The sequence below is a fragment of the Coregonus lavaretus genome (genome assembly GCF_964263955.1).
Source record: "Coregonus lavaretus genome assembly, contig: SUPER_35_unloc_5, whole genome shotgun sequence".
NCBI classification, from domain to species: domain Eukaryota; kingdom Metazoa; phylum Chordata; class Actinopteri; order Salmoniformes; family Salmonidae; genus Coregonus; species Coregonus lavaretus.
Window position 1 is genome coordinate 880,538 of NW_028167177.1, and position 23,640 is coordinate 904,177.

At 42.7% G+C, this 23,640-nt stretch overlaps 3 protein-coding genes across 5 annotated transcripts in view; all 3 read right to left on the reverse strand.

Moving 5' to 3' along the window:
• Positions 1–11,324, reverse strand: part of LOC311110400 (uncharacterized protein) — a 65,454-nt gene extending 54,130 nt beyond the window's left edge. The window contains exons 1-3 of the mRNA XM_084188948.1: positions 10,815–11,324; positions 10,288–10,418; positions 9,921–10,088 (exon numbers count right to left, since the gene is read on the reverse strand). Coding sequence (XP_084045074.1) covers positions 9,921–10,088; positions 10,288–10,418; positions 10,815–11,100 — 585 coding nt within the window. The 5' untranslated portion in view covers positions 11,101–11,324. The remainder of the gene's footprint in view (positions 1–9,920; positions 10,089–10,287; positions 10,419–10,814) is intronic.
• On the reverse strand, positions 395–9,335 carry LOC311110409 (uncharacterized protein; the record flags this gene model as incomplete). The annotated part of the gene is made up of 4 exons (XM_084188957.1): positions 395–1,901; positions 2,134–2,245; positions 3,887–4,051; positions 9,153–9,335. 4 exons carry the CDS (start codon positions 9,333–9,335, stop codon positions 940–942), a joined length of 1,422 nt encoding a protein of 473 aa, XP_084045083.1. The 3' UTR covers positions 395–939.
• Positions 11,325–13,104: 1,780 nt separating the features above from the next.
• On the reverse strand, positions 13,105–22,358 carry LOC311110402 (uncharacterized protein). Of its 3 annotated transcripts, none has more exons than XR_014610704.1 (6): positions 21,864–22,358; positions 21,185–21,315; positions 17,765–18,776; positions 15,029–15,190; positions 14,536–14,647; positions 13,105–14,313 (listed from the first exon to the last, which is right to left on the reverse strand). XR_014610704.1 is itself a non-coding variant. In XM_084188950.1 (6 exons), exons 1-6 carry the CDS (start codon positions 22,144–22,146, stop codon positions 14,282–14,284), a joined length of 879 nt encoding a protein of 292 aa, XP_084045076.1. In that variant the 5' UTR covers positions 22,147–22,358; the 3' UTR covers positions 13,105–14,281. The 3 variants fall into 3 exon arrangements, 2 of the variants coding, with proteins under 2 accessions (XP_084045076.1, XP_084045075.1); XM_084188950.1 differs by having other exon boundaries at positions 18,618–18,776; XM_084188949.1 differs by lacking the exons at positions 13,105–14,313; positions 14,536–14,647; positions 15,029–15,190 and adding an exon at positions 15,651–15,979 and having other exon boundaries at positions 17,580–18,776.
• Positions 22,359–23,640: the final 1,282 nt, after the last annotated feature.

The following is a 23,640-nucleotide window of genomic DNA, read 5'->3' on the forward strand; positions in this document are numbered from 1 at the left end:
TTTGGAGGGAGTTGAAAGTCTGTGTTGCCCAGCGACAGCCCCAAAACATCACTGCTCTAGAGGAGATCTGCATGGAGGAATGGGCCAAAATACCAGCAACAGTGTGTGAAAACCTTGTGAAGACTTACAGAAAATGTTTGACCTGTGTCATTGCCAACAAAGGGTATATAACAAAGTATTGAGAAACTTTTGTTATTGACCAAATACTTATTTTCCACCATAATTTGCAAATAAATTCATTAAAAATCCTACAATGTGATTTTCTGGATTTTGTTTTCTCATTTTGTCTGTCATAGTTGACGTGTACCTATGATGAAAATTACAGGCCTCTCTCATCTTTTTAAGTGGGAGAACTTGCACAATTGGTGGCTGACTAAATACTTTTTTTCCCCACTGTAACTTTTCACACTATGGTAACACTTGAACTTTTCTGTAAATTTGGTACCCTTGCTTTGATCAAATTAATTTTAGAATACTTTGGAAAGTTTACATTACACACATCTTCACTACTTCATGTCAAGTAAACATGAATTAAGGCACTATAATTTCCTCATTATAAAACACCAGCATCAAAGAACAGGACAAGGTTGTCACTTTTCATCAGTGAAGCATTTTGACAGACACCATTACACCAACCATCACCATATCATCTACTCTGCCTCATCATACTCATTCTTTCCTCAGTTCACCTCATCCAGTTCCCTACTACATCCAAAACCAACATATTTATCTACAAACAAACTAACTAGTACTACATTACATGACGTAGTCCCGTGTAGCTCAGTTGGTAGAGCATGGCGTTGCAAACGCCAGGGTTGTGGGTTCGATTCCCACGGGGGGCCAGTATGAAAATGTATGCACTCACTAACTGTAAGTCGCTCTGGATAAGAGCGTCTGCTAAATGACTAAAATGTAAAATGTAAATTACGTCACCATACTCTATACATGGGCGGTGTGCATTTTCTGCTGGTGTATCCTGAAGTAGCTCCTCTCTGAGAACCTCTTCCCGCAGTGCGTACAGGTGAACGGCTTCTCTCCAGTGTGGATCTTCATGTGCCTCTTCAGATGGGGCTGGTGGGAGAACCTCTTCTCACACTGGGGGCAGCTGTAGGGTTTCTCCCCTGTGTGGACCCTCTGGTGCCTCTTCAGGTTGGACGAGTCAGAGAAACTGGCCCGGCACAGGTGGCAGCCGAACGGTTTCTCCCCGGTGTGCATCCTCTGGTGGATCTCCACCTGTTTGCGGAAACTGAAGACTTTCCCACAGAACGAACACGGGAAGTTCTTCTCTTTGGCGCTGCCAGCTTTACTGATTCCATCTCTACTACTGTCATTTGTCAATGGACTTGTGTAGCCACTCAGTGTTGAGGCACTGGCATTGTCTGAGGTCTGGTTTAACATTAGGAGAGTGTGAGGAGGATGAAGACCAGGGAGTGTCTGTGTTGTCACAGGGTCCATGTTCCAGTTGATAGATCCTATAGAAGGCAGGCTGAAGGCAGCACCTGTTAGGTGGTTAACCTGAGGCGCCATCAGTCTCTCTGAATCACAACTATAGGAGCAGGACGGAGCATCGCTAGCCGAGTCTGTATCTGTTCTCTCCAGCTGCATATGGACACCTCCCCGTCCCCCCGGACCAAATCTATGTCTCGTCCTGGTCTCAGCCAGTCTGTTGTCATGGAGACTAAATTTGGTTGTTGTTTTGTGTTCAACTCTCTGTTTTTGGTTGTGGTTAACAGTGTTGTTCCCCAGCCCAGAGTTGAGGACGCTGTCCCATCCACTGACCTCCACTATGTCGCCTCTGTTCCTGGCCTGCTCGGTGATGTCATCCCCCGGGCCCTTGGCTTCACCGGTCTGGGAATCCAAGATGGCCGCCCAGTCTCCTCTGTCATCCTCCAGCCAACCACCTGCAGGAAGAGGTTACAAAATAGACTTTACAAACATGGCAGAGAAAACTCTACATATGGAGTTTTTTCTCTCTCAATTATCTGGTCAAGTTCATACATGATGTGTTTCTGTATGTAAACATAAGTTGTATTGATTTAATTTTATGAATGAAGAAAATATAATAGCCAGGCGCATCACTATTCCCATTGATAATCTATTACTGTATGTAGGCTATATGTATTTCTTCCTTACCTTGCTCCCCCATCTTTAGTCCACTCAGCAGATCAATGCTCTCTGGTCCGTCTTCTATTGTCTCCTCTTTGACTAGCAGCAGATCAGGCTTCCCATTCTCCATGTTTACTGACTGTAAGAGATACAGAGCAGGGTTTCTGTTAGGAAAGTGTGGCGCCGGACATTTGACCGGCAACATTTTAATTTAGCAGACATTTGAGAAATATACCGGACCAATATGCATTGGGTGCGTAACCTGAATAGGGCGTCCACCCACAACAGGAGGCTACTGAGGGGAGAACGGCTCATAATAATGGCCGGAATGGAGCAAATGGAATGGCATCAAATGGAAACCATGTGTTTGATGTATTTTATAACATTCCACCTATTCCGCTCCAGCCATTACCACGAGCCCCTTCTCCCCAATTAAGGAGCCACCAACCACGGTGCTCAGAATGAAATAAATCACATTTAGAATATGGTAGTTCATATTAACAGAACATGCAAGTCGAGGATGCAACGATCTGCGGTCCTTCTTACTGAATTCTGATGTGCACTTTGAACATATTAGAATAACTGTCCATATTTACTTTTCCTCAGCCAACAAGACGAGTAACAAACAGCAAAATCGCTAGCCTATGTCAATCTACTGAAGTAGAAAAGTTTAGGTTACCTATTCTATTGGTCAGCTTGTCGAGAAAGAAGTAGCCTATTCCAAACAGACCCTGGGACAGTTGTGGGACGATAGATCCCAAATTCATCCAACCAGTAGAACTAGGCTACATCAAAAAAACGTTAAAAAGCAACGAGGCTGATGCAACAGATTAGAACGTTTAGCTTAAAATGTTCATAAACTATTATATCTTCATATTATAAGCGCAGCAAGGCAGTAGTCTACCCACAAATGTTCGTTCCATAATGCAATTAGCGGGAAAACACTGTGCTCAAAAGGGCACTTCACAAGCGAGCAGTTTCAGGTGACAGAGATGAAAATATCCGTTAGAAATGTAGAAAGAGAGGAGATCTAATATGCTACTTTCAAGCAATGTAAGCTATGCCTCATAATATGTATTAAAACGTTCAGGTTCCAAACAATTAAGTGTATGTTTTCAAAATGCATACTATTCTATTCTATTCTTCTATACTGCCTCCAGCTCATTGCAAAGTGGTGTGTGACGCAGGAAAATAATTTGCTCCAACTGGGAAAATCCGTTTTGAACAGTCACCCAACTCGGAATTCCAACTCGGTCCTCTTTCTACATTTACATTTACGTCATTTAGCAGACGCTCTTATCCAGAGCGACTTACAAATTGGTGCATTCACCTTGGCTCAGACCTGAAGTTCCCAGTTGTCAGTTGTCTTGAAAGCACCACAAGATGCTGCCGCAGCAGCTCTTGCACTGTCTAATAGATTTTCCACTCAAAGACTCTGTATCTGAGCACCCTGCTATGGAGCATCTTCTGATTGGGCAATTAGTTGATTTGACACTATGCAAACGTGTTAGTACATTTGATTACTAGACACTCTTTAATGGTTTGATAATGCAAAGGCATGGTCCTACACTTTAATCACGACCTGGGCCATATCCACAAAGCATCTCAGAGTAGAAGTGCTGATTGAGGATCAGGTCACCACCTGTCTACCTACTGTAGTCTTATTCATTATGACCTTAAAGGCAGAACTGATCCTAGATCAGCAGTCCTACTCTGAGAGGCTTTGTGGATATGGGCCCTGAGCTAATACCATTCAGACAGTAGTTCACAGTGGGCTCACCTCAGTGAGACTGTGTGTGGTCCTGTGCTGCTCAGCTGGTTCCTCTGTGGGTTCAGGAGGAGGTGTAGTCTGGTTGTCCTCCATGATCATGGTCCCCTCAGGGTTCCCCAGACCCTCCTCACACCCCTCCTCCTTCACCAGAAGCACCTCTGGACCCTCCTCCTCCTGGAAGAGAGGGGTGATACAGATTACACAGACATACACTCCCTCAGGTACGTTACACACAGATAATAAACACACTTTAAACATTGCGGGGCCATACTTGCAAACATAAACAACTATTTACATTGAAATAGTTTCTCAGGCTCAAAATGCGTATCAGCCAATTAAAAAAGTTGATTTATTTGCACATGACAGAACGCTAAATTGTAGCACACGTCTGACAAATCCATAAGGCTCTTCTGTTTTTTTTTTCTTACGATGTACGATAAACGTACATATTGTAAGGACCTCATTTACATTTTTTCCAAGCACATGGATGTGTGGGAAAGAGAAACAAAAACGTGGGATGTTGTCTAACAGTAGTAGCTAGTAGCCTTGTCAAGGACGCATCAATACAATATTGGCACACAACATTTTGCTACAGACCATCGGAAGAAAAGCAAACCTTGAATTTGACCTATTTTAAGAAATGCCATTGGTTGGGGCAGAGGCATCATGCCCATAGAGCCCCATTGTGGAGGTGTCATAATACCCAGAAAACCTAGCGGTCAAACTGCGAAATAGTTCGTTTTTCTACTATTCATTTTTCCCATAGGGGATTTTAGAAACACTTAAAATAAGGGCTGTGTTTCGTGTAGGCTTACCCGGCGTGACGTTTTTATAACCATGTAAATCTCTCTCGGACAAGGTGACTTTTATCAATATATTTTGCACTATTTACTCTCAGATTCGAAAATGCTAATTAACATCAAAGTAGACATCATGCAAGACTACAAATCCCTGCAACTCCTGCACGCCATCTCTAGTTGACACCTTTGCTAACAGGTATTGTGTCAATTTACTTGCACGAGACAGTTCACAATTGTCCATTTAAAGAAATGTAGCCAATTTAATCATTACTAAATGTAGCTAACATTAGATAGTTAATCCAGAGAATCTTACATTTGCCTCGACTTGGTAGTCTCGTCCAGATCATCATGGCATTTGTAGTTCTTTATGATAGCCACATTAGCAGCTAATTAGCATTTCATTTTGGGGGGATAAATACAGCACAATATAATTGATAAAAGTCACCTTGTCCTAGAGAGATTTACATGGTTATCAAAGAGTCACGCCAGGTAAGCCTACACGAAATACAGCCCTTATTTTAAGTGTATCTAAAATCCCCTTTGGGAAAAATGAATGGTGGAAAAACGATTGGAACCATTTCCTTTAAAGGACTCTTTGGTCCTTTAAAAACCTGCTGTATATTGTGTGTTATGGAAAATAAATAAATGTGACTCTGGATGAAAACACAATTATGTTTGTTTTCAACATTAGGGCTGTTTTCCTAAAAAATATAAATCCGCTTCGTGTTTTGTTTCCTTGTCACGACACTAAAGAATATCGCGAAACTGGTATCGTTCCGGCCCTATTAGATATACAGAAAAATAGACATACTGTTGTTAAACCCATCATGTGGATAAAAAAAAAAGCCAGCAATGATAAGTCAAAAGTCAGACTAAACTATTTTGGCGTGTACAGTAGGTGTTTGTTAGTGTGTAGGTATATTTAGTAAGTGTATAATGGTTATAAAGCACTGTTGGGTGTATGCAGAATAGGGTGAGATCAGAAGTGATGTATATTAAAGAGAGTCTCAATGAAAGTCTTGGAATGAAAAGTCCCATTTTGTGTTTATTAACCATAAACAAGTTTTAAATACACCATATGCAAACCAGACAAACACGTCTTAACAAAATATCTGCATGAACTTGATGAACTGCATTCATTTTCTCATTAAAAGTGTAATGGGAAAACAATTAACTAGTTGAATGGAAGTAATGAAACAGGCATTTGTGAACATCATATAGCCTACACAGTACAAACACAATATGTAGGCCTAAGATACTTTTTAAGCTTATACTGTACACTGAGTATACAAACATTGATATTACGTGTTTTTTATACAGGATTTGTTAATGTCTTTCATATTGTGCTGCATAGGATTTTGAGGATGAGGACATTCCATGTATTTATATCTGTCACTGGTGGGTGCCAGAAGGTATGCGTGCCAAGGAAGACTGGGGGGCCACTGGTGCTAATCTTAGAAGGAGTATGTGATGGAATTTCATGACTAGGTTGCAAGATGATACCATATAGGGTGATACTATTGTAGTTGGGAGTGTATTCTAATAATGGTTGGCAACTGTTGGATAGAATTACCTTGCAAAGCAGTATATAAACTGAGAGATTTTGTGTGCCTATCATTCGAATAGTGAGATGCAACCCACGTGTATCTTGATATGTTGAATCCGGTGGGGAGTTCAGATGACAAAGGGCAACGCACGTGCCGTTTGTTATACGAACCCGGTGCCGTACATTAAATACATGTATCAACTCTCCATCTAAGTGTTAAATATATTATTGTATCCTTCATCCTTGATACCAGAGAAACTCATAACAAACATTAAGAATACCTGCTCTTTCTATGACATAGCTTTCACCTGATCAGTCTATGATCCCTTATTGATGTCACTTGATGAATCCACTTAAAATCAGTGTAGATGAAGGGGAGGAGACATGTTAAAGAAGGATTTGTAAGTCTTGAGACATGGATTGTGTATGTGTGCCATTCAGAGGGTGAATGGGCAAGATAAAAGATTTAAGTGCCTTTGAACGGGGTAGTAGGTGCCAGTCGCATTGGTTTGTGTCAAGAACTGCAATGCTGCTTGGTTTTTCACGCTCAACAGTTTCCTGTGTGTATCAAGAATGGTCCACTATCCAAAAGGACATCCAGCCAACTTGACACAACTGTGGGAAGCATTGGAGTCAACATGGCCCAGCATCCCTGTGGAACGCTTTCAACGCCTTGTAGAGTCCATAAACGAACGAATTGAGGCTGTTCTGAGGGCAAAGGGGGGGGGGGGGGGGGACACACGCAATATTAAGAAGGTGTTTCTAATGTTTGGTATACTCATGCCTTATACAGTGCTTTCAGAAAGTATTCATAGCCCTTGACTTATTCCACATGTCGATGACAAGCATACCCATAACATGATGCAGCCACCACCATGCTTGAAAAAAATATGAAGAGTGGTACTCCGTGATGTTGTGTTGGATTTGCCCCAAACATAACGCTTTGTATTCAGGACATTGTATTTGCCACTTTCTTTGCAGTTTTACTTTAGTGCCTTATTGCAAACAGGATGCATGTTTTAGAATATTTTTATTCTGTACAGGCTTCCTTCTTTTCACTCTGTCATTTAGGTTAGTATTGTGGAGTAACTACAATTGTGCTGATCCATCCTCAGTTTTCTCCTATCACAGCCATTAAACTCTGTAACTGTTTTAAAGTCCCCATTGGACTCATGGTGAAATCCCTGAGCGGTTTCCTTCCTCTCCGGCAACGGAGTTAGGAAGGACGCAGTGACTGGGTGTATTGATACATCATCCAAAGTGTAATTAATAACGTCACCATGCTCAAAGGGATATTCAATGCCTGCTTCTTTTTTTTTTACCCATCTACCAATAGGTGCCCTTCTTTGTGAGGTATTGGAAAAACCTCCCTGGTCTTATCTATCTATCTATATATATATATATATATATATATACTACCAGTCAAAAGTTTGGACACACCTACTCATTCAAGGGTTTTTCTTTATTTTTACTATTTTTGACATTGTAGAGTAATAGTGAAGACATCAAAACTATGAAATAACACATATGGAATCATATAGCAACCAAAAAAGTATTAAACAAATCAAAATATATTTTATTTTTGAGATTCTTCAAATAGCCACCCTTTGCCTTGATTACAGCTTTGCACACTTTATGGTAGAGTGACCAGACGGAAGCCACTCCTCAGTAAAAGGCACATGACAGCCCTCTTAGAGTTTGCCAAAAGGCACCTAAAGGACTCTCAGACCATGAGAAACAAGATTCTCTGGTCTGATGAAACCAAGATTGAACTCTTTGGAATGAATTTTTCTAAAAACCTGTTTTCGCTTTGCCATTAAGGGGTATTGTTGTGTAGATGGATTAAATAGTTATTTTTCTCATCAATTTTTGAATAAGGCTGTAACGTAACAAAATGTGGAAAAAGTCAAGGGGTCTGAATACTTTCCGAATGCACTGTGGGTGTATGCATATATATATATATATATATATAAATAATTTTTTTTCTTTAAAACAATACAGACAACACAAAATGGCCGCTCCCAGAGGGTGCGCTTGCCCCCACCGGCCCGAGATGCCGGAACACAAAACATACAATAATCCCATCCCCATCCCCACCCCTGATTGGAGGACCTCAAACATTTACACTGTACATTTGTGTATATATTTATTCCAACACTCATCAATTCCTTCAGACAGCCTCCTGGTCTTTGTGGTTGAATCTGTTCTTAAAAGTCACTGCTCGACTGAGGGACCTTACAGATAATTGTATGTGTAGGGTACAGAGATGAGGTAGTCATTCAAAAATCATGTTAAACACTATTATTGCACACAGAGTGACTCCATGCAACTTATTACATGATTTGTTAAGCAGATTTAATTTAGTCATTATGGTGTATTGTGTGTAGGCCGGTGACACAAAATCTCAATTTAATCCATTTTAAATTCCGGCTGTAACACAACAAAATGTGGAAAAAGTAAAAGGGTGTGAATACTTTCTGAAGGCACTGTATATCCCACAATGTCTTGGCCTTGCACTACAACGCTCTTAGTTGTTGTAGAAATTGACCTACTCCTGAGGTTTACTTTGTGCATCTATGTCATCCCGCTGAGTCTACCTTTAATGCAGGGTTTGATCTAAATGTCAGAAGCTATCAAGTGGAATGGTTACTTTATGTTATAGAGTGGAATGGTTTTTCTGCTGGTGTATCCTGAGGTATCTCCTCTCTGAGAACCTCTTCCCGCAGAGCATACAGGCAAACGGCCTCTCCCCTGTGTGGACCCTCTGATGCCTCTTCAGGTCACCAGCCTGAGCGAAGCGCATGTGACACTGGGTACAGCTGAAGGGTTTCACCCCTGTGTGGACCCTCTGGTGCCTCTTCAGGGTGCCAGCCTGGGTGAAGCGTCTGTGACACTGGGTACAGCTGAAGGGTTTCACTCCTGTGTGGACCCTCTGGTGGATCTCCACCTTCTGGAGGCAGCTGAAGCCTTTGTTACAGAACATGCAGAGGAACCGTTTCTCTTTATTGTTGCCTGATGTGTCTCCCCCTCCCTGAGCCTGGGCTCTAGCCCTGTCGTTTGAGTTCAATTCCTGATCGAAAAGGACGCGGCCGTGTGAATCGGAAGGCCCCATCGATGTGGACACTGGGTCGCGATCCTTGAACGTGTGTAAAGGTGAGTGGGTCGGGACATTTAGATTTGTCTCTAAGCTTTCCCTGTAGTCTAAGAAGTCATTGGAGTTGCCCTGCGAGTGTCCTTCTCCTAAGTGAGTCTCGTCCGCATTCCATGTCATTGGAGCGTCGCCCTCCACTTTCACAGTCACCTCATCTACCACTATAACCTCCCCTTTCTTATCTAGGCACCCTTCAGAGTATACACTACTACTGTACTGGTTCCAGTCCCCTCTAGACAGATCACTCTGTGTCTCTAAACCCAAGGGCATGTTGCCAGGGTCCATCTCTGTAGCGTATGAACAAGACGGATCATCACTGCCAGAGTGTAACACGTCACCATCACCATGGGAATGAACCGTCCTCTGGCTCTGGTGAAATACCGGTAAATACTCTGAGCCAGGAGCAGGAGGACAGCCCAGTCTCCCCAGCCCCAGTCCCTCTGGGTCTGATCTGTGGTCAGATCCTGTGTGTAAGAGGCTGTGTGTTACAGTTAAAGTCTCAGTGTCTGTCTCTGACTTGAGGACGGAGTTCGCCGTTCCACTGACCTCCGTGATGCTGCGTCGGGTCCTGGGCACGGCGGCAGCGGTGTTGAGGTCCTCCGTGGCTTCAGGGGGCGCTCCAGCCGCTCCAGTCTGGATGTCTCTGCTGTGCCGTGGGTCCTCCTCTCCTTCAGTCCTCTCCTGCTTGACCCCAGGACCTGCAGCCTCTGCATCCTGACACAAGAAGAGAGGAGGTTGTTACTGGTATTGAGTTGAATTAGATAACAATGTCATAGGGAAGTCTCACAAGCTCCCCTATGGCAGATAAATAAGGATGTACATGTAAGCAAGTGAATAGCTGAGGGGAGTCTTAATGAAATAAACTGATCACATTTGATGTACTGTAATTTTTATGTAACACTATTACACTAACCTCTATCACAATAACGTGCTGGGTTGTGGTTTCACTCCCCTCATCAACAGTGATTGGTTGGTCATCTCTCCATGTACTGTGTCCCGCTGGCTTCACAAAACTCCTGTGGCCTCCAGTGTGATGTCCTTCACCTGAGAGAGTGATTGGGGGAAAAGAGGTGGTTAGGTTCGGTACTGTCAATGCTCAACGCTATATTGTACACTATTGACACTGCCTAGCATTGGCAAGAATGTAAGGTAACACAAGCTATTTATTGATCAATACATTATGTTCCATGTATCACATTGTTTTCATTGAGTAAATAATAGGAAATGCAGTAAATCAAGAATTTGGTTAAGTTATATTGTGGCTTTGCGCAAGATAGCTAGCTAAGTAATCAGATGAATTATTGCATACCACCTATCCAAAAACTGACCAAGACCCAATTCTGGTTAAACATATATGGTTAACGCATCTAACATGACACATGCGCAGAGAAGAACCGGCGACAGGCCCGGCATTTTTGGCCTTCTTCAAAATGTAGTTACCTCTTGCCATTCCTCTGTATCGGTCGGAGATCTTGACATTTCTTGGACGACTGGCAAGGACGCGCTCTCGCATTGTCCTTTCTGCGCGCTCCCGTGACAATTTCAGTTCAAGTAGCTGTAGATTCCTCCGCAATGCACTGTTTTCTTTCTGGCTTTGAGTTATTTCCAAACGAAACACTGCATAGTCGTCGTCTACGAGTTTACAGACCTCTGCCACGGCGGCATTCGCTAACACCTCCATTATGGAGGCTATTTGAGTGTGAAAAACCATACAGTTAGCAGCCATAACCAATTTAGCAGCTAGGTAGCGTTACCTAGATAGCTAACATATATTAACCAAGTCCTGTCTCCAACGCGGATTAAAGACTACATGGGGTAAGTATGTGATGCTGTGCAGTTAAATGAGTCATACTTTGAATTCCAGGGTGTTAATAAACGTCTAAATAACAACAAAAACACTAACGTAGAAATTATTCTTAGTTACTGTTTACTTCCGTTTATACGGAAGAGAAAGGATGTTGTAGCTCAAAGGGTGTGGCTAAATGAAAAGCGTATGCGCGCTGTTCTTTAAAATACGGTACTGCTGATCTCCTATTCATGATCAGTCTTTCAAGCTTAGATCACTTGTTTAAAGAACAGTGTGTTAGCAGCAATAGAGTAGAATAAAATACATTACAATATAATTACTTTATTCCATCTACATCACCTCAGTACGGTAAATATTAAACTGTCCTTTCATCTAGCCTATGTTTACTGTGTCTAAATACAGGAATTTACAAGTCTGTTTCAAATGACAAGTTAATGAGGGGTATGTGTTTAATTAGCCTCCTATAAAACCCTTTTTGATTTGAATGAAACTTTCCATACATATCTGCCCATGGTAGAAGTGGTCAGAAAGTGACTTTTTGGAACTTAATGCCAAAACAGGCGCTCAAGGTTTAACCATTTTGCATACCCCACCATGCCATGAGACATCCATGTCTTCATCACTGGAAAAGATAAACGGTTGTGGTTGATGTAATTTAAAAACGTACAAACAGTATTGTCAAACTGTTTGATAATGTCTTAACATTTTTTTTTTACATTTAACCTTCAACTTCAATTATTTAAAACCTCAAACTCTTTTTTTGCATATGTTGTATCTTAGACCCAGTTTAACATAATCTGAGGTGTTTGTGTTGTGCCTGCCATCGGTTGGGACACAGCATGCTCTTGAATACAGGGTGGCTGATAAGGTACTAAAATGGGAATAACATAGAAATTTCAACTTTCAAAACGTACAACAAAGATGGTTGGAGGTCTACACATCAGAGAATGTTGAATGGGAATGGGTCATCTCAAGCCACACTGCTACGATTTCTCCCTATTGTGGACACTCCTATGTCTGATAAGGATACTCAGGAAAAAGAAGCCCTCCTTAGTCATTGAGCTTCCTCCTTGACCTCTAGCCATTGTTTGGGTGTTGTTGGGATTGTGTGCTGTGTTATAGGCTAGGTACCTCTTGTGGTGAACGCCCATCCTGACCCTGTCTGTATTGGTGGGGTAACCCTGAGGTAACTGAGGAAGGCTAGACCCAGGCCCAGGTCTTCTATGAATCCAGTCACCAGGCATTAAACGTGACGCTGAAGGAGAAGACAGACTTCCTGATAAACTACCATCAGGGGGGTCTCCCACCACTCTCTGAAGTCCAAGGTGACCTCTGTTCATCATGGATACTGTGGTGTTTGTATCATAGGAACAGGAGGGTCTATCGCTATCAGCACCAGGCCCTGCTTCATCCCTGCATTGAGACTGTGAAGAGAAGGGTCTGGGCTGCAGACTGGATCCCTGACTGGAGCCTCGGTCTCTCTGATGACCACCAGGAGAGATTGTTCACTCCACCTGTCGTGTTCTATGTTGTGGTGAAGTCTCGGTCCTTCGCGGTTGGGTCCTGGTCCCGACTCAGGAAGGAAGAGCGATGGCTCCTGATCCAGGATCAGGGTTTGTGACTAGCCACCTCAGAGGTCCACTCTCTCCCACCAGTAACACTGGATATCTACAGGTCTTCATGGACTGCAAACAAAGATTGTACAGAAAAGCATAAAGGTTAATAAGAAACTCTTTGCTGTACACACAGAAACATGACATGATGTAAAAAAAAAATGCTAACCACAGTCAAGCCTATTATGGAGCCATTATTTATTTTTAAATCCATATGTGTTGATTCAAGAATTAAGTAGAATGTTTTGGTTAGACTGAGATAAGGGAAACTCAGTCCCTGCAACAATAAAAACATATCCAAGCCAGTCAGCACAGTCAATTTTGTATTTTATTTCAACAAAATGGTCATACACTAACATCATTTGAAGTACAGTACTTTTATTGCACAAAACGATACATGTCAAGTAGAATAACTTCTCACTATGTTAACACTTAACATTTTCTGTAAATCTGATACCCTCGCTTTGATCAAATACATTTTTGAATAGTTTGGAAAAGGTTTAACATTACATTACACACCTTCATTTCAAGTAAACATGAATTAAGGCACAATCCTTCTCACTATAAAACACCAGTATCTAAATTTCTTAAGTTCACCTCATCCAGTTCCCTATACATCAAAAACCAACCGAATGAACTACAAACTAACTAGTACTACATTACAATACTCTATACATGGACCGTGTGCGTTTTCTGCTGGTGTATCCTGAGGAAGCTCCTCTCTGAGAACCTCTTCCCGCAGTGCGTACAGACGAACAGCCTTTCTCCCGTGTGGACCTTCAGGTGCATTTCAGCTGGTTCTGGTGGGAGAATATCTTCTCACACAAGGGGCAGCCAAACTGTTTATCCCCCGTGTGCATCCTCTAGTGGATCTCCATCTGTTTGCAGAAACTGAAGACTTTCCCACAGAACGAACATGGGAAGCGCTTCTCTTTACCACCGGATCTGCTGATAGCATCACTACCACTGTCATTTGTCAATGGGCTTGTGTAGCCATTTAGTGTTGAGGCACTGGCATTGTCTGAGGTCTGGTTTAACATTAGGAGAGTGTGAGGAGGATGAAAGCCAGGGAGTGTCTGTGTTGTCGCAGGGTCCATGTTCCAGTTGATAGATCCTATAGAAGGCAGGCTGAAGGCAGCACCTGTTAGGGGGTTAACCTGAGGCACCATCAGTCTCTCTGAATCACAACTATAGGAGCAGGACGGAGCATCACTAGCAGAGTCTGTGTCTGTTCTGTCGAGCCGCATACGGACACCTCCCCGTCCTTGCAGACCAAATCTACGCCTTGCCCTGGTCTCAACCAGACTGTTATCATGGAGACTGTTTGGTTGTTGTTTTGTGTTCGACTCTCTGTTTCCCAGCCCAGAGTTGAGGACCCTGTCCCATCCATTGACCTCCACTATGTCGCCTCTGGTCCTGGCCTGCTCAATGATGTCCCCTGGGCCCTTGGCTGCACCACTCTGGGTCTGGGAATCCAAGATGGCTGCTCAGTCTCCTCTGTTAGCTTCCAGCCAACCACCTGCAGGATGAGGTTACAAAATAAACTTTACAAACATGCCAGAGAACTCTACATGTGGAGTTTTTAAAAACTTTGTCAATTACAAGTTCATACATTGTGTTTTTGTATTTAAACAAGTTGTATTGATTTCATTTTATGAATTAAGAAAAAACAATAGCCAGGTGCATCACTATTCCCATTGAAGTATATCTATTATGTTCTGTATATGTATGTCTCCCTTACCTTGCTCCCCCATCTTTAGTCCACTCAGCAGATCAATGCTCTCTGGTCCGTCTTCTATTGTCTCCTCTTTGACTAGCAGCAGATCAGGCTTCCCATCCTCCATGTCTACTGACTGTAAAAGATACAGAGTGAGAGGATATTGGATCAAGAAATCTGATATGAGCACCCTGCTATGGAGCATCTTCTGATTGGGCAATTAGGGATGGCTATGAGTACTATGAAAATAATGTATAATTTGATTAGTTGACACTTTTAATGGTTTGATAATTCAAAGGCATGGCCCCACACGTAAGACAAAATGAATCAAGACCTGGGCCCGTATCCACAAAGAGTCTCAGAGTAGGAGTGCTGATCTAGGATATTTCCATATAATCTTATTCATTATGATCTAAAAGGCAAAACTGATCCTAGTTCAGCACTCCTACTCTGAGAGGCTTTGTGGATACGGGCCCTGACCTAATACCATTCAGACAGTAGTTCACAGTGGGCTCACCTCAGTGAGACTGTGTGTGGTCCTATGCTGCTCAGCTGGTTCCTTTGTGGGTTCAGGAGGTGTAGTCTGGTTGTCATCTATGACCATGGTCCCCTCAGTGTTCCCCAGACCCTCCTCACATCCCTCCTCCTTCACCAGCAGCACCTCTGGACCCTCCTCCTCCTGGAAGAGACAGGTGATACATATTACACAGACATAGACTCCCTCAGGTACGTACACACAGAAAATAAACACACGTTCAACATGGAGTGTTTACCCATCCCCACTACATTTGAGTCCTATACTGTAGCTACAGAATGACTTCATTGTTGTTAAACCCATCATGGTGGACATAAATATGATGTGGGTAAAAATAAGTCCGCTATGATAAGTCAAAAGTTATCAGACAAACCTGACTAAACTATTTTGACATGTACAGTAGGTGTTTGTTAGTGTGGGGATATGTGTAGGTATATTTAGTAAGTCTATATTGGTTATAAAGCGCTGCTGGGTGTATGTAGAATAGGGTGAGATCAGATGTGATGTATACTAAAGAGTCAATGAAAGTCTTAGAATGAAAAGTACACTTTTGTGTTCATGAAACAAACAAGTTTTAAATACACCATATGAAAACCACACATACACGTCTCAGCTAAAATATTTATTATCTCATTTAAAGTGTCATGGGAAAAAATTAAATAGTTGAATGGAAGTAATGAAATAGGCATGTGAACTTCATTTAGCCTACACAGTACAAACACTATGTAACAGACATTTTAGGCTAATATATGCCTTATATATCACACAATGTCTGGATGCAATATTCTACCCAGGAATATTCAACACTGAAATCTGTTACTCTCGTTATTCCAAATGCATCTGTGGATATTTTCTGCTGACAACAATGAAAATGTATCTGTCTTTAATGCAGGGTTTGATCTAAACGTCAGAAGCTATAGAGTGGAATGGTTACTATATACAGTGGGGGAAAAAAGTATTTAGTCAGCCACCAATTGTGCAAGTTCTCCCACTTAAAAAGATGAGAGAGGCCTGTAATTTTCATCATAGGTACACATCAACTATGACAGACAAATTGAGAAAAAAAATTCCAGAAAATCACATTGTAGGATTTTTAATGAATTTATTTGCAAATGATGGTGGAAAATAAGTATTTGGTCACCTACAAACAAGCACGATTTCTGGCTCTCACAGACCTGTAACTTCTTCTTTAAGAGGCTCCTCTGTCCTCCACTCGTTACCTGTATTAATGGCACCTGTTTGAACTTGTTATCAGTATAAAATACACCTGTCCACAATCTCAAACAGTCACACTCCAAACTCCACTATGGCCAAGACCAAAGAGCTGTCAAAGGACACCAGAAACAAAATTGTAGACCTGCAGCAGGCTGGGAAGACTGAATCTGCAATAGGTAAGCAGCTTGGTTTGAAGAAATCAACTGTGGGAGCAATTATTAGGAAATGGAAGACATACAAGACCACTGATAATCTCCCTCGATCTGGGGCTCCACGCAAGATCTCACCCCGTGGGGTCAAAATGATCACAAGAACGGTGAGCAGAAATCCCAGAACCACACGGGGGGACCTAGTGAATGACCTGCAGAGAGCTGGGACCAAAGTAACAAAGCCTACCATCAGTAACACACTACGCCACCAGGGACTAAAATCCTGCAGTGCCAGACGTGTCCCCCTGCTTAAGCCAGTACATGTCCAGGCCCGTCTGAAGTTTGCTAGAGTGCATTTGGATGATCCAGAAGAGGATTGGGAGAATGTCAGATGAAACCAAAATAGAACTTTTTGGTAAAAACTCAACTCGTCGTGTTTGGAGGACAAAGAATGCTGAGTTGCATCCAAAGAACACCATACCTACTGTGAAGCATGGGGGTGGAAACATCATGCTTTGGGGCTGTTTTTCTGCAAAGGGACCAGGACGACTGATCCGTGTAAAGGAAAGAATGAATGGGGCCATGTATCGTGAGATTTTGAGTGAAAACCTCCTTCCATCAGCAAGGGCATTGAAGATGAAACGTGGCTGGGTCTTTCAGCATGACAATGATCCCAAACACACCGCCCGGGCAATGAAGGAGTGGCTTCATAAGAAGCATTTCAAGGTCCTGGAGTGGCCTAGCCAGTCTCCAGATCTCAACCCCATAGAAAATCTTTGGAGGGAGTTGAAAGTCCGTGTTGCCCAGCGACAGCCCCAAAACATCACTGCTCTAGAGGAGATCTGCATGGAGGAATGGGCCAAAATACCAGCAACAGTGTGTGAAAACCTTTTGAAGACTTACAGAAAATGTTTGACCTGTGTCATTGCCAACAAAGGGTATATAACAAAGTATTGAGAAACTTTTGTTATTGACCAAATACTTATTTTCCACCATAATTTGCAAATAAATTCATAAAAAATCCTACAATGTGATTTTCTGGATTTTTTTTCCTCATTTTGTCTGTCATAGTTGACGTGTACCTATGATGAAAATTACAGGCCTCTCTCATCTTTTTAAGTGGGAGAACTTGCACAATTGGTGGCTGACTAAATACTTTTTTTCCCCACTGTATGTTATAGAGTGGAATGGTTTTTCTGCTGGTGTATCTTGAGGTAGCTCCTCTCTGAGAACCTCTTCCCGCAGTACGTACAGGCAAACGGCCTTTCTCCTGTGTGGACCTTGAGGTGTGTCTTCAGATGGTGCTGGTGGGAGAACTTCTTCTCACACTGGGGGCAGCTGTAGGGTTTCTCACCTGTGTGGACCCTCTGGTGCCTCTTCAGGCTGCCAGACTGGGCGAAGCGCATGTGACACTGGGTACAGCTGTAGGGTTTCTCCCCTGTGTGGATCCTCTGGTGGACCTCCACTGTCTGGGGGCAGCTGAAGCCTTTGTTACAGAACATGCAGAGGAACCGTTTCTCTTTACTATTGCCTGATGTTGCTCCCCCTCCCTGAGCCTGGGCTCTAGCCCTGTCATTTGACTTCAATACCTGATCGAAAAGGATGTGGCCGTATGAATCGGAAGGCCCCATCGACATGGACACTGGGTCGCGATCCCTGAACGTGTGTAAAAGGGAGTGGGTGGCGACATTTTGATTTGTCTCTAAGCTTTCCCTGTAATCTAAGAAATCTCTTCCCTGTGAGTGTCCGTCTCCTAGGTGACTATCGGCATTCCATGTGGGAGGAACGTCGCCCTCTACTTTCACAGTCACTTCCTCTACGACCAGACCCTCCCCTTTCTTATCTAGGCACCCTTCAGAGTATACACTACTACTGTACTGGTTCCAGTCCCCTCTAGACAGATCAGTCTGTGTCTCTAAACCCAAGGATATGTTGCCAGGGTCCATCTCTGTAGTGTAAGAACAAGACAGATCATCACCGCCAGTGTCTAACGCATCACCATCCCCACAGGAATTAACCATCCTCTGGCTCTGGTGAAATACCGGTAAATACTCTGACCCGGGAGCAGGAGGACAGCCCATTGGTCCCACCACCAGTCTCTTTGGGTCCGATATGTGGTCAGATCCTGTTTGTAAGAGCCTGTGTGTTACAGTTAAAGTCTTGGTGTCTGTCTCTGACTTGAGGACGGCGTTCGGCGTTCCACTGACCTCCGTGATGCTGCATTGGGTCCTGGGCTGCGCTGAGGCGGTGGTGGGGTCCTCCGTGGCTACAGGGGGCGCTCCAGATGCTCCAGTGTGGATGTCTCTGCTGTGCCGTGGGTCCTCCTCTCCTTCAGTCCTTTCGTGCTTGACCCTAGGACCTCCAGACTGACACAAGAAGAGAGGAGGTTAGGGCTGTGGCGGTCATTAGTTTGTCAGCCTGTGATTGTCCAGCAAATAACTGCCGGTCTCACGGTAATTGACCGTTAATCAACAAACGCATTAAGCATCTCCTGGCTTCCACGCATAGCCACTGATTAGACAGGTCTACAGAAACATGATATGAAGAAAATGTAGTCTATTTCAGAAGAACAGAATAGCACATTCTGAGTTGTCCATATGTTAGGTCCTGATCTGGCTATGCCATATGGCTGTGGGCCACACTAGTTCATTTAGCAGACAAGATTTGCTTAGAATTCTGGGCATTATTTAATATTATTTTATAGTATGAAGAATACAATTGAACATAGCTGAATAAAATACAAAGGATATTTTCACCAAATAATTTCAGAGGGAGTGCGCACATGCGGCTATTCTGTGTTGAGCGGTTAAGACAGAAACTGGTCCTCCTATATGCTTAATTTTAGAGTTATGTATGCAACTTTAGTTGTGATACAAATGTTGGGCTATATGTTTTGATTTTTAAAAACATTCTAAGGCTGCATGAACAGAGCAAAGTACAGAGAGATCCTTGATGAAAACCTGCTCCAGAGAGCTTAGGACCTCAGACTGGGGCGAAGGTTCACCTTCCAACAGGACAACGATCCTAAGCACACAGCCAAGACAACGCAGGAGTGGCTTCGCGACAAGTCTCTGAATGTCCAGCCAGAGCCCGGACTTGAACCAGATCAAACATCTCTGGAGAGACCTGAAAATAGCTGTGCAGCAACGCTCTACATCCAACCTGACAGAGCTGGAGAGGATCTGCAGAGAAGAATGGGAGAAACTCCCCAAATACAGGTGTGCCAAGCTTGTAGCGTCCTACCCAAGGCGACTCGATGCTGCAATCACTTCCAAAGGTGCTTCAACAAAGTCCTGAGTAAAGTGTCTGAATACTTATGTAAATGTGATATTTCCGGGGTTTTTAAAAATATATAAATTAGCCCAAAAAAATTACAACCTGTTTTTGCTTGGCATTATGGGGTATTGTGTGTAGATTGATGAGAAAAATAATTGTATCAATTTTAGAATAAGGCTGTAATGTAACAAAATATGGAAAAAGTCAAGGGGTCTGAATACTTGCCGAAGGCACTGTTTATGTAAGCAAGTGGATAGCTGAGGGGAGACTTTCTGAAATGAACGGGCCACATTTGATTTACAAAGTACAGTGCCTTGCAAAAGTATTCATCCCCCTTGGCGTTTTTCCTATTTTGTTGCATTACAACCTGTAATTAAATGGATTTTTATTCGGATTTCATGTAATGGCCAAATTGGTGAAGTGAAATGAAAAAAAAAAAAATACCGAAAAGTGGTGCGTGCATACAGTTGAAGTCGGAAGTTTACATACACTTAGGTCGGAGTCATTAAAACTCGTTTTTCAACCACTCCACACATTTCTTGTTAACAAACTATAGTTTTGGCAAGTCGGTTAGGACGTCTACTTTGTGCATGACACAAGTGATTTTTACAACAATTGTTTACAGACAGATTATTTCACTTATAATTCACTGTATCACAATTCTAGTGGGTCAGAAGTTTACATACACTAAGTTGACTGTGCCTTTAAACAGCTTGGAAAATTCTAGAAAATGATGTCATGGCTTTAGAAGCTTCTGATGGGCTAATTGACATCATTTGAGTCAATTGGAGGTGTACCTGGGGATGTATTTCAAGGCCTACCTTCAAACTCATTGTCTCTTTGCTTGACATCATGGGAAAATCAAAAGAAATCAGCCAAGACCTCAGAAAGAAAATTGAAGACCTCCACAAGTCTGGTTCATCCTTGGGAGCAATTTCCAAACGCCTGAAGGTACCACGTTCATCTGTACAAACAATAGTACGCAAGTATAAACAACATGGGACCACGCAGCCGTCATACCGCTCAGGAAGGAGACGGTTCTGTCTCCTAGAGATGAACGTACTTTGGTGCGAAGGACCTTGTGAAGATGCTGGAGGAAACGGGTACAAAAGTATTGCTGTACACCAGCGGAACCCATCCAACTTGAAGGAGCTGGAGCAGTTTTGCCTTGAAGAATGGGCAAAAATCCCAGTGGCTAGATGTGCCGAGCTTATAGAGACATACCCCAAGAGACTTGCAGCTGTAATTGCTGCAAAAGGTGGCTCTACAAAGTATTGACTTTTTTTTTTTGGGGGGGGGTGAATAGTTATGCACGCTCAAGTTCTGTTTTTTTGTCTTATTTCTTGTTTGTTTCACAATCAATATTGATACAAAACCCCCCAAAAATCAATTTTAATTCCAGGTTGTAAGGCAACAAAATAGGAAAAATGCCAAGGGGGGTGAATACTTTCGCAAGCCACTGTAACTGTCCATTTTTATGTAACACTATTACACTAACCTCTATCATGATAACGTGCTGGGTTGAGGTTCCACTCCCCTCATCAACAGTGATTGGTTGGTCATCTCTCCATGTATTGTGTCCCGCTGGCTTCACAAAGCTCCTGTGGCCTCCAGTGAGATGTCCTTCACCTGAGAAAGTGATTGGGGGAAAAAGAGGTGGTTAGGTTAGCCCTCCTGTAGCTCAGTTGGTAGAGCATGGTGCTTGCAACGCCAGGGTTGTGGGTTCGATTCCCACGGGGGGTCAGTATGAAAAATGTATGCACTCACTAACTAAGTCGCTCTGGATAAGAGCGTCTGCTAAATGACTAAAATGTAAAAAGTTAGCTACTGTCAATGCTCAACACTATATTGTACACTAGAATTGGCAAGGATGTAAGGTAACACTTCACATAACCTCTTGATCTACTATTCAGATAGATTTGATTATTATTATAACTATGTTCCATGGATCACATGGTTTTCAATGAGTAAATAATAGGAAAGGCAGTAAATAAAGAATCTGGTGAGAATATGATAGTATCTTTGTGCTAAGTAATCAGGGGTATTATGCATACTATCCAAAAACGGACCTAGACCCAATACTGGTTAACCGTATATGTGGTTGACACATCAAAAGTCACACATGAGAAGGGAACGGGGCGACAGGTCCCGAAGCCTCGGCCTTTTGCTAAATGTACCTCTTGCCATTCCTCTGTGTCGATCGAGGATCTTGACACTACTGGGACGACTGGCGAGGACGCGCTCTCGCATTGTCCTCTCTGCGCGCTCCCGTGCCATCTTCAGTTCCAGTAGCTGTAGTTTCCTCCGCAATCCCCTGTTTTCTTTCTGGCTTTGAGTTATTTCCAAACGAAACACTGCATAGTCGTCGTCTACGAGTTTACAGATGTCTGCCACGGCTGCATTTGCTAGCACCTCCATGATGGACGCTATTTGAGTGTGAAAAACCATACCGTTAGCCATTGTTAGCAGCTAGCTAGCGTTACCTAGATAACATATATCAACCAAGTATTGTCTTCAACACGAATTAAACACTGCCTGGCGTAAGTATATGATGTAGTGCAGTTAAACGAGTAATATTTTGAGTTCCATCGTGTTAATAAACGTCTAAATTTCAACAATAAAAACGCTAACGTGGAAATTGTTCTTGGTCTCAGTTCACTTCCGTTTACACTGAAGAGAAAGGATCTTATTGGTTTGCATCGTAGCTCAAAGGGTGTGCCTAAATGAATAGTGTATGCGCGCTGTTTTTTCAATCACGGTACTGCTTATTACATTATGCATCAAATCTCGTGACTTGTTTTAGACTTGTTCAGAATGAACAGTGTGTTAGCAAGAATATAGTAGAACATAATATAATTTATTGCATCTACATAACTTTTCTCACTATGGTACCACTTTACCATTTCTGTAAATCTGGTACCCCGCTTTGATCAAATGAATTTTAGAATATTTTAGAAAAGGTTAAACATTACATTACACACATCTTCACTACTTTATGTCAAGTAAACATGAATTAAGGATTTTTTTTACTGATGATAAAATACCAGTATCTGATCACTTTTCATCAGTGAAGTATTTTTAGACACCATCACAACAACCATCACCATATCATCTACTCCACCTCATCATACTAATTCGTTCCTAAGTTCACCTCATCCAGTTCCCTATACATCCAAAACCAACATAATTCATTACTAACTAAAACTACATTACATGTCATTATACATGGGCCGTGTGTATTTTCTGAGGTAGCTGCCCTCTGAGAACCTCTTCCCGCAGTTCGTACAGGCAAACGGCCTCTCTCCCGTGTGAACCGTGAACCTTCAGGTGCCTCTTTAGCTGATGCTGTTGGGAGAACCTCTTCTCACACTGGGGGCAGCTGTTGGATTTCTCCTGTGTGGACCCTCTGGTGCCTCTTCAGGTTGGATGGGTGGGAGAAACTGGCCCAACAGAGTTGGCAGCCAAACGGGTTTACCCCAGTGTGCATCCTCTGGTGGATCTCCAACTGTTTGGGGAAACTGAAGGCTTTCCCACAGAACAAACACGGGAAGCGCTTCTCTTTGGCGCTGCCACCTAGGCTTGGGCGATTTACTGTTTATACCGTATACCAGGGTATTTCAAAATAGACTGTATTATTTTCATTACTGTTTTTTATGGGGGGGGCTGTAGGGGTGCGTGTATAACTATAAGACATCCATCAAATAAATGATATCCAGCTCAGGGCTCCAGCTATGCATTTGGTTTGCTAACATGCTAGCTAAGTGACTAGATGTCAAGATCAAGCTTCTTGGTTACAGCAGACATTCAATCCTCTCCTGGATCCCTGTTGCCTAAATTGTTTTGTGCGTCAAAAGAATTGTGCCCCCTTGTGTGTACTTCCTGTAATACCGTATACCCCGGTATGGTACAGAAACGGTTTGAAAATCTGGATACCGCCCAACCCTACTGCCACCT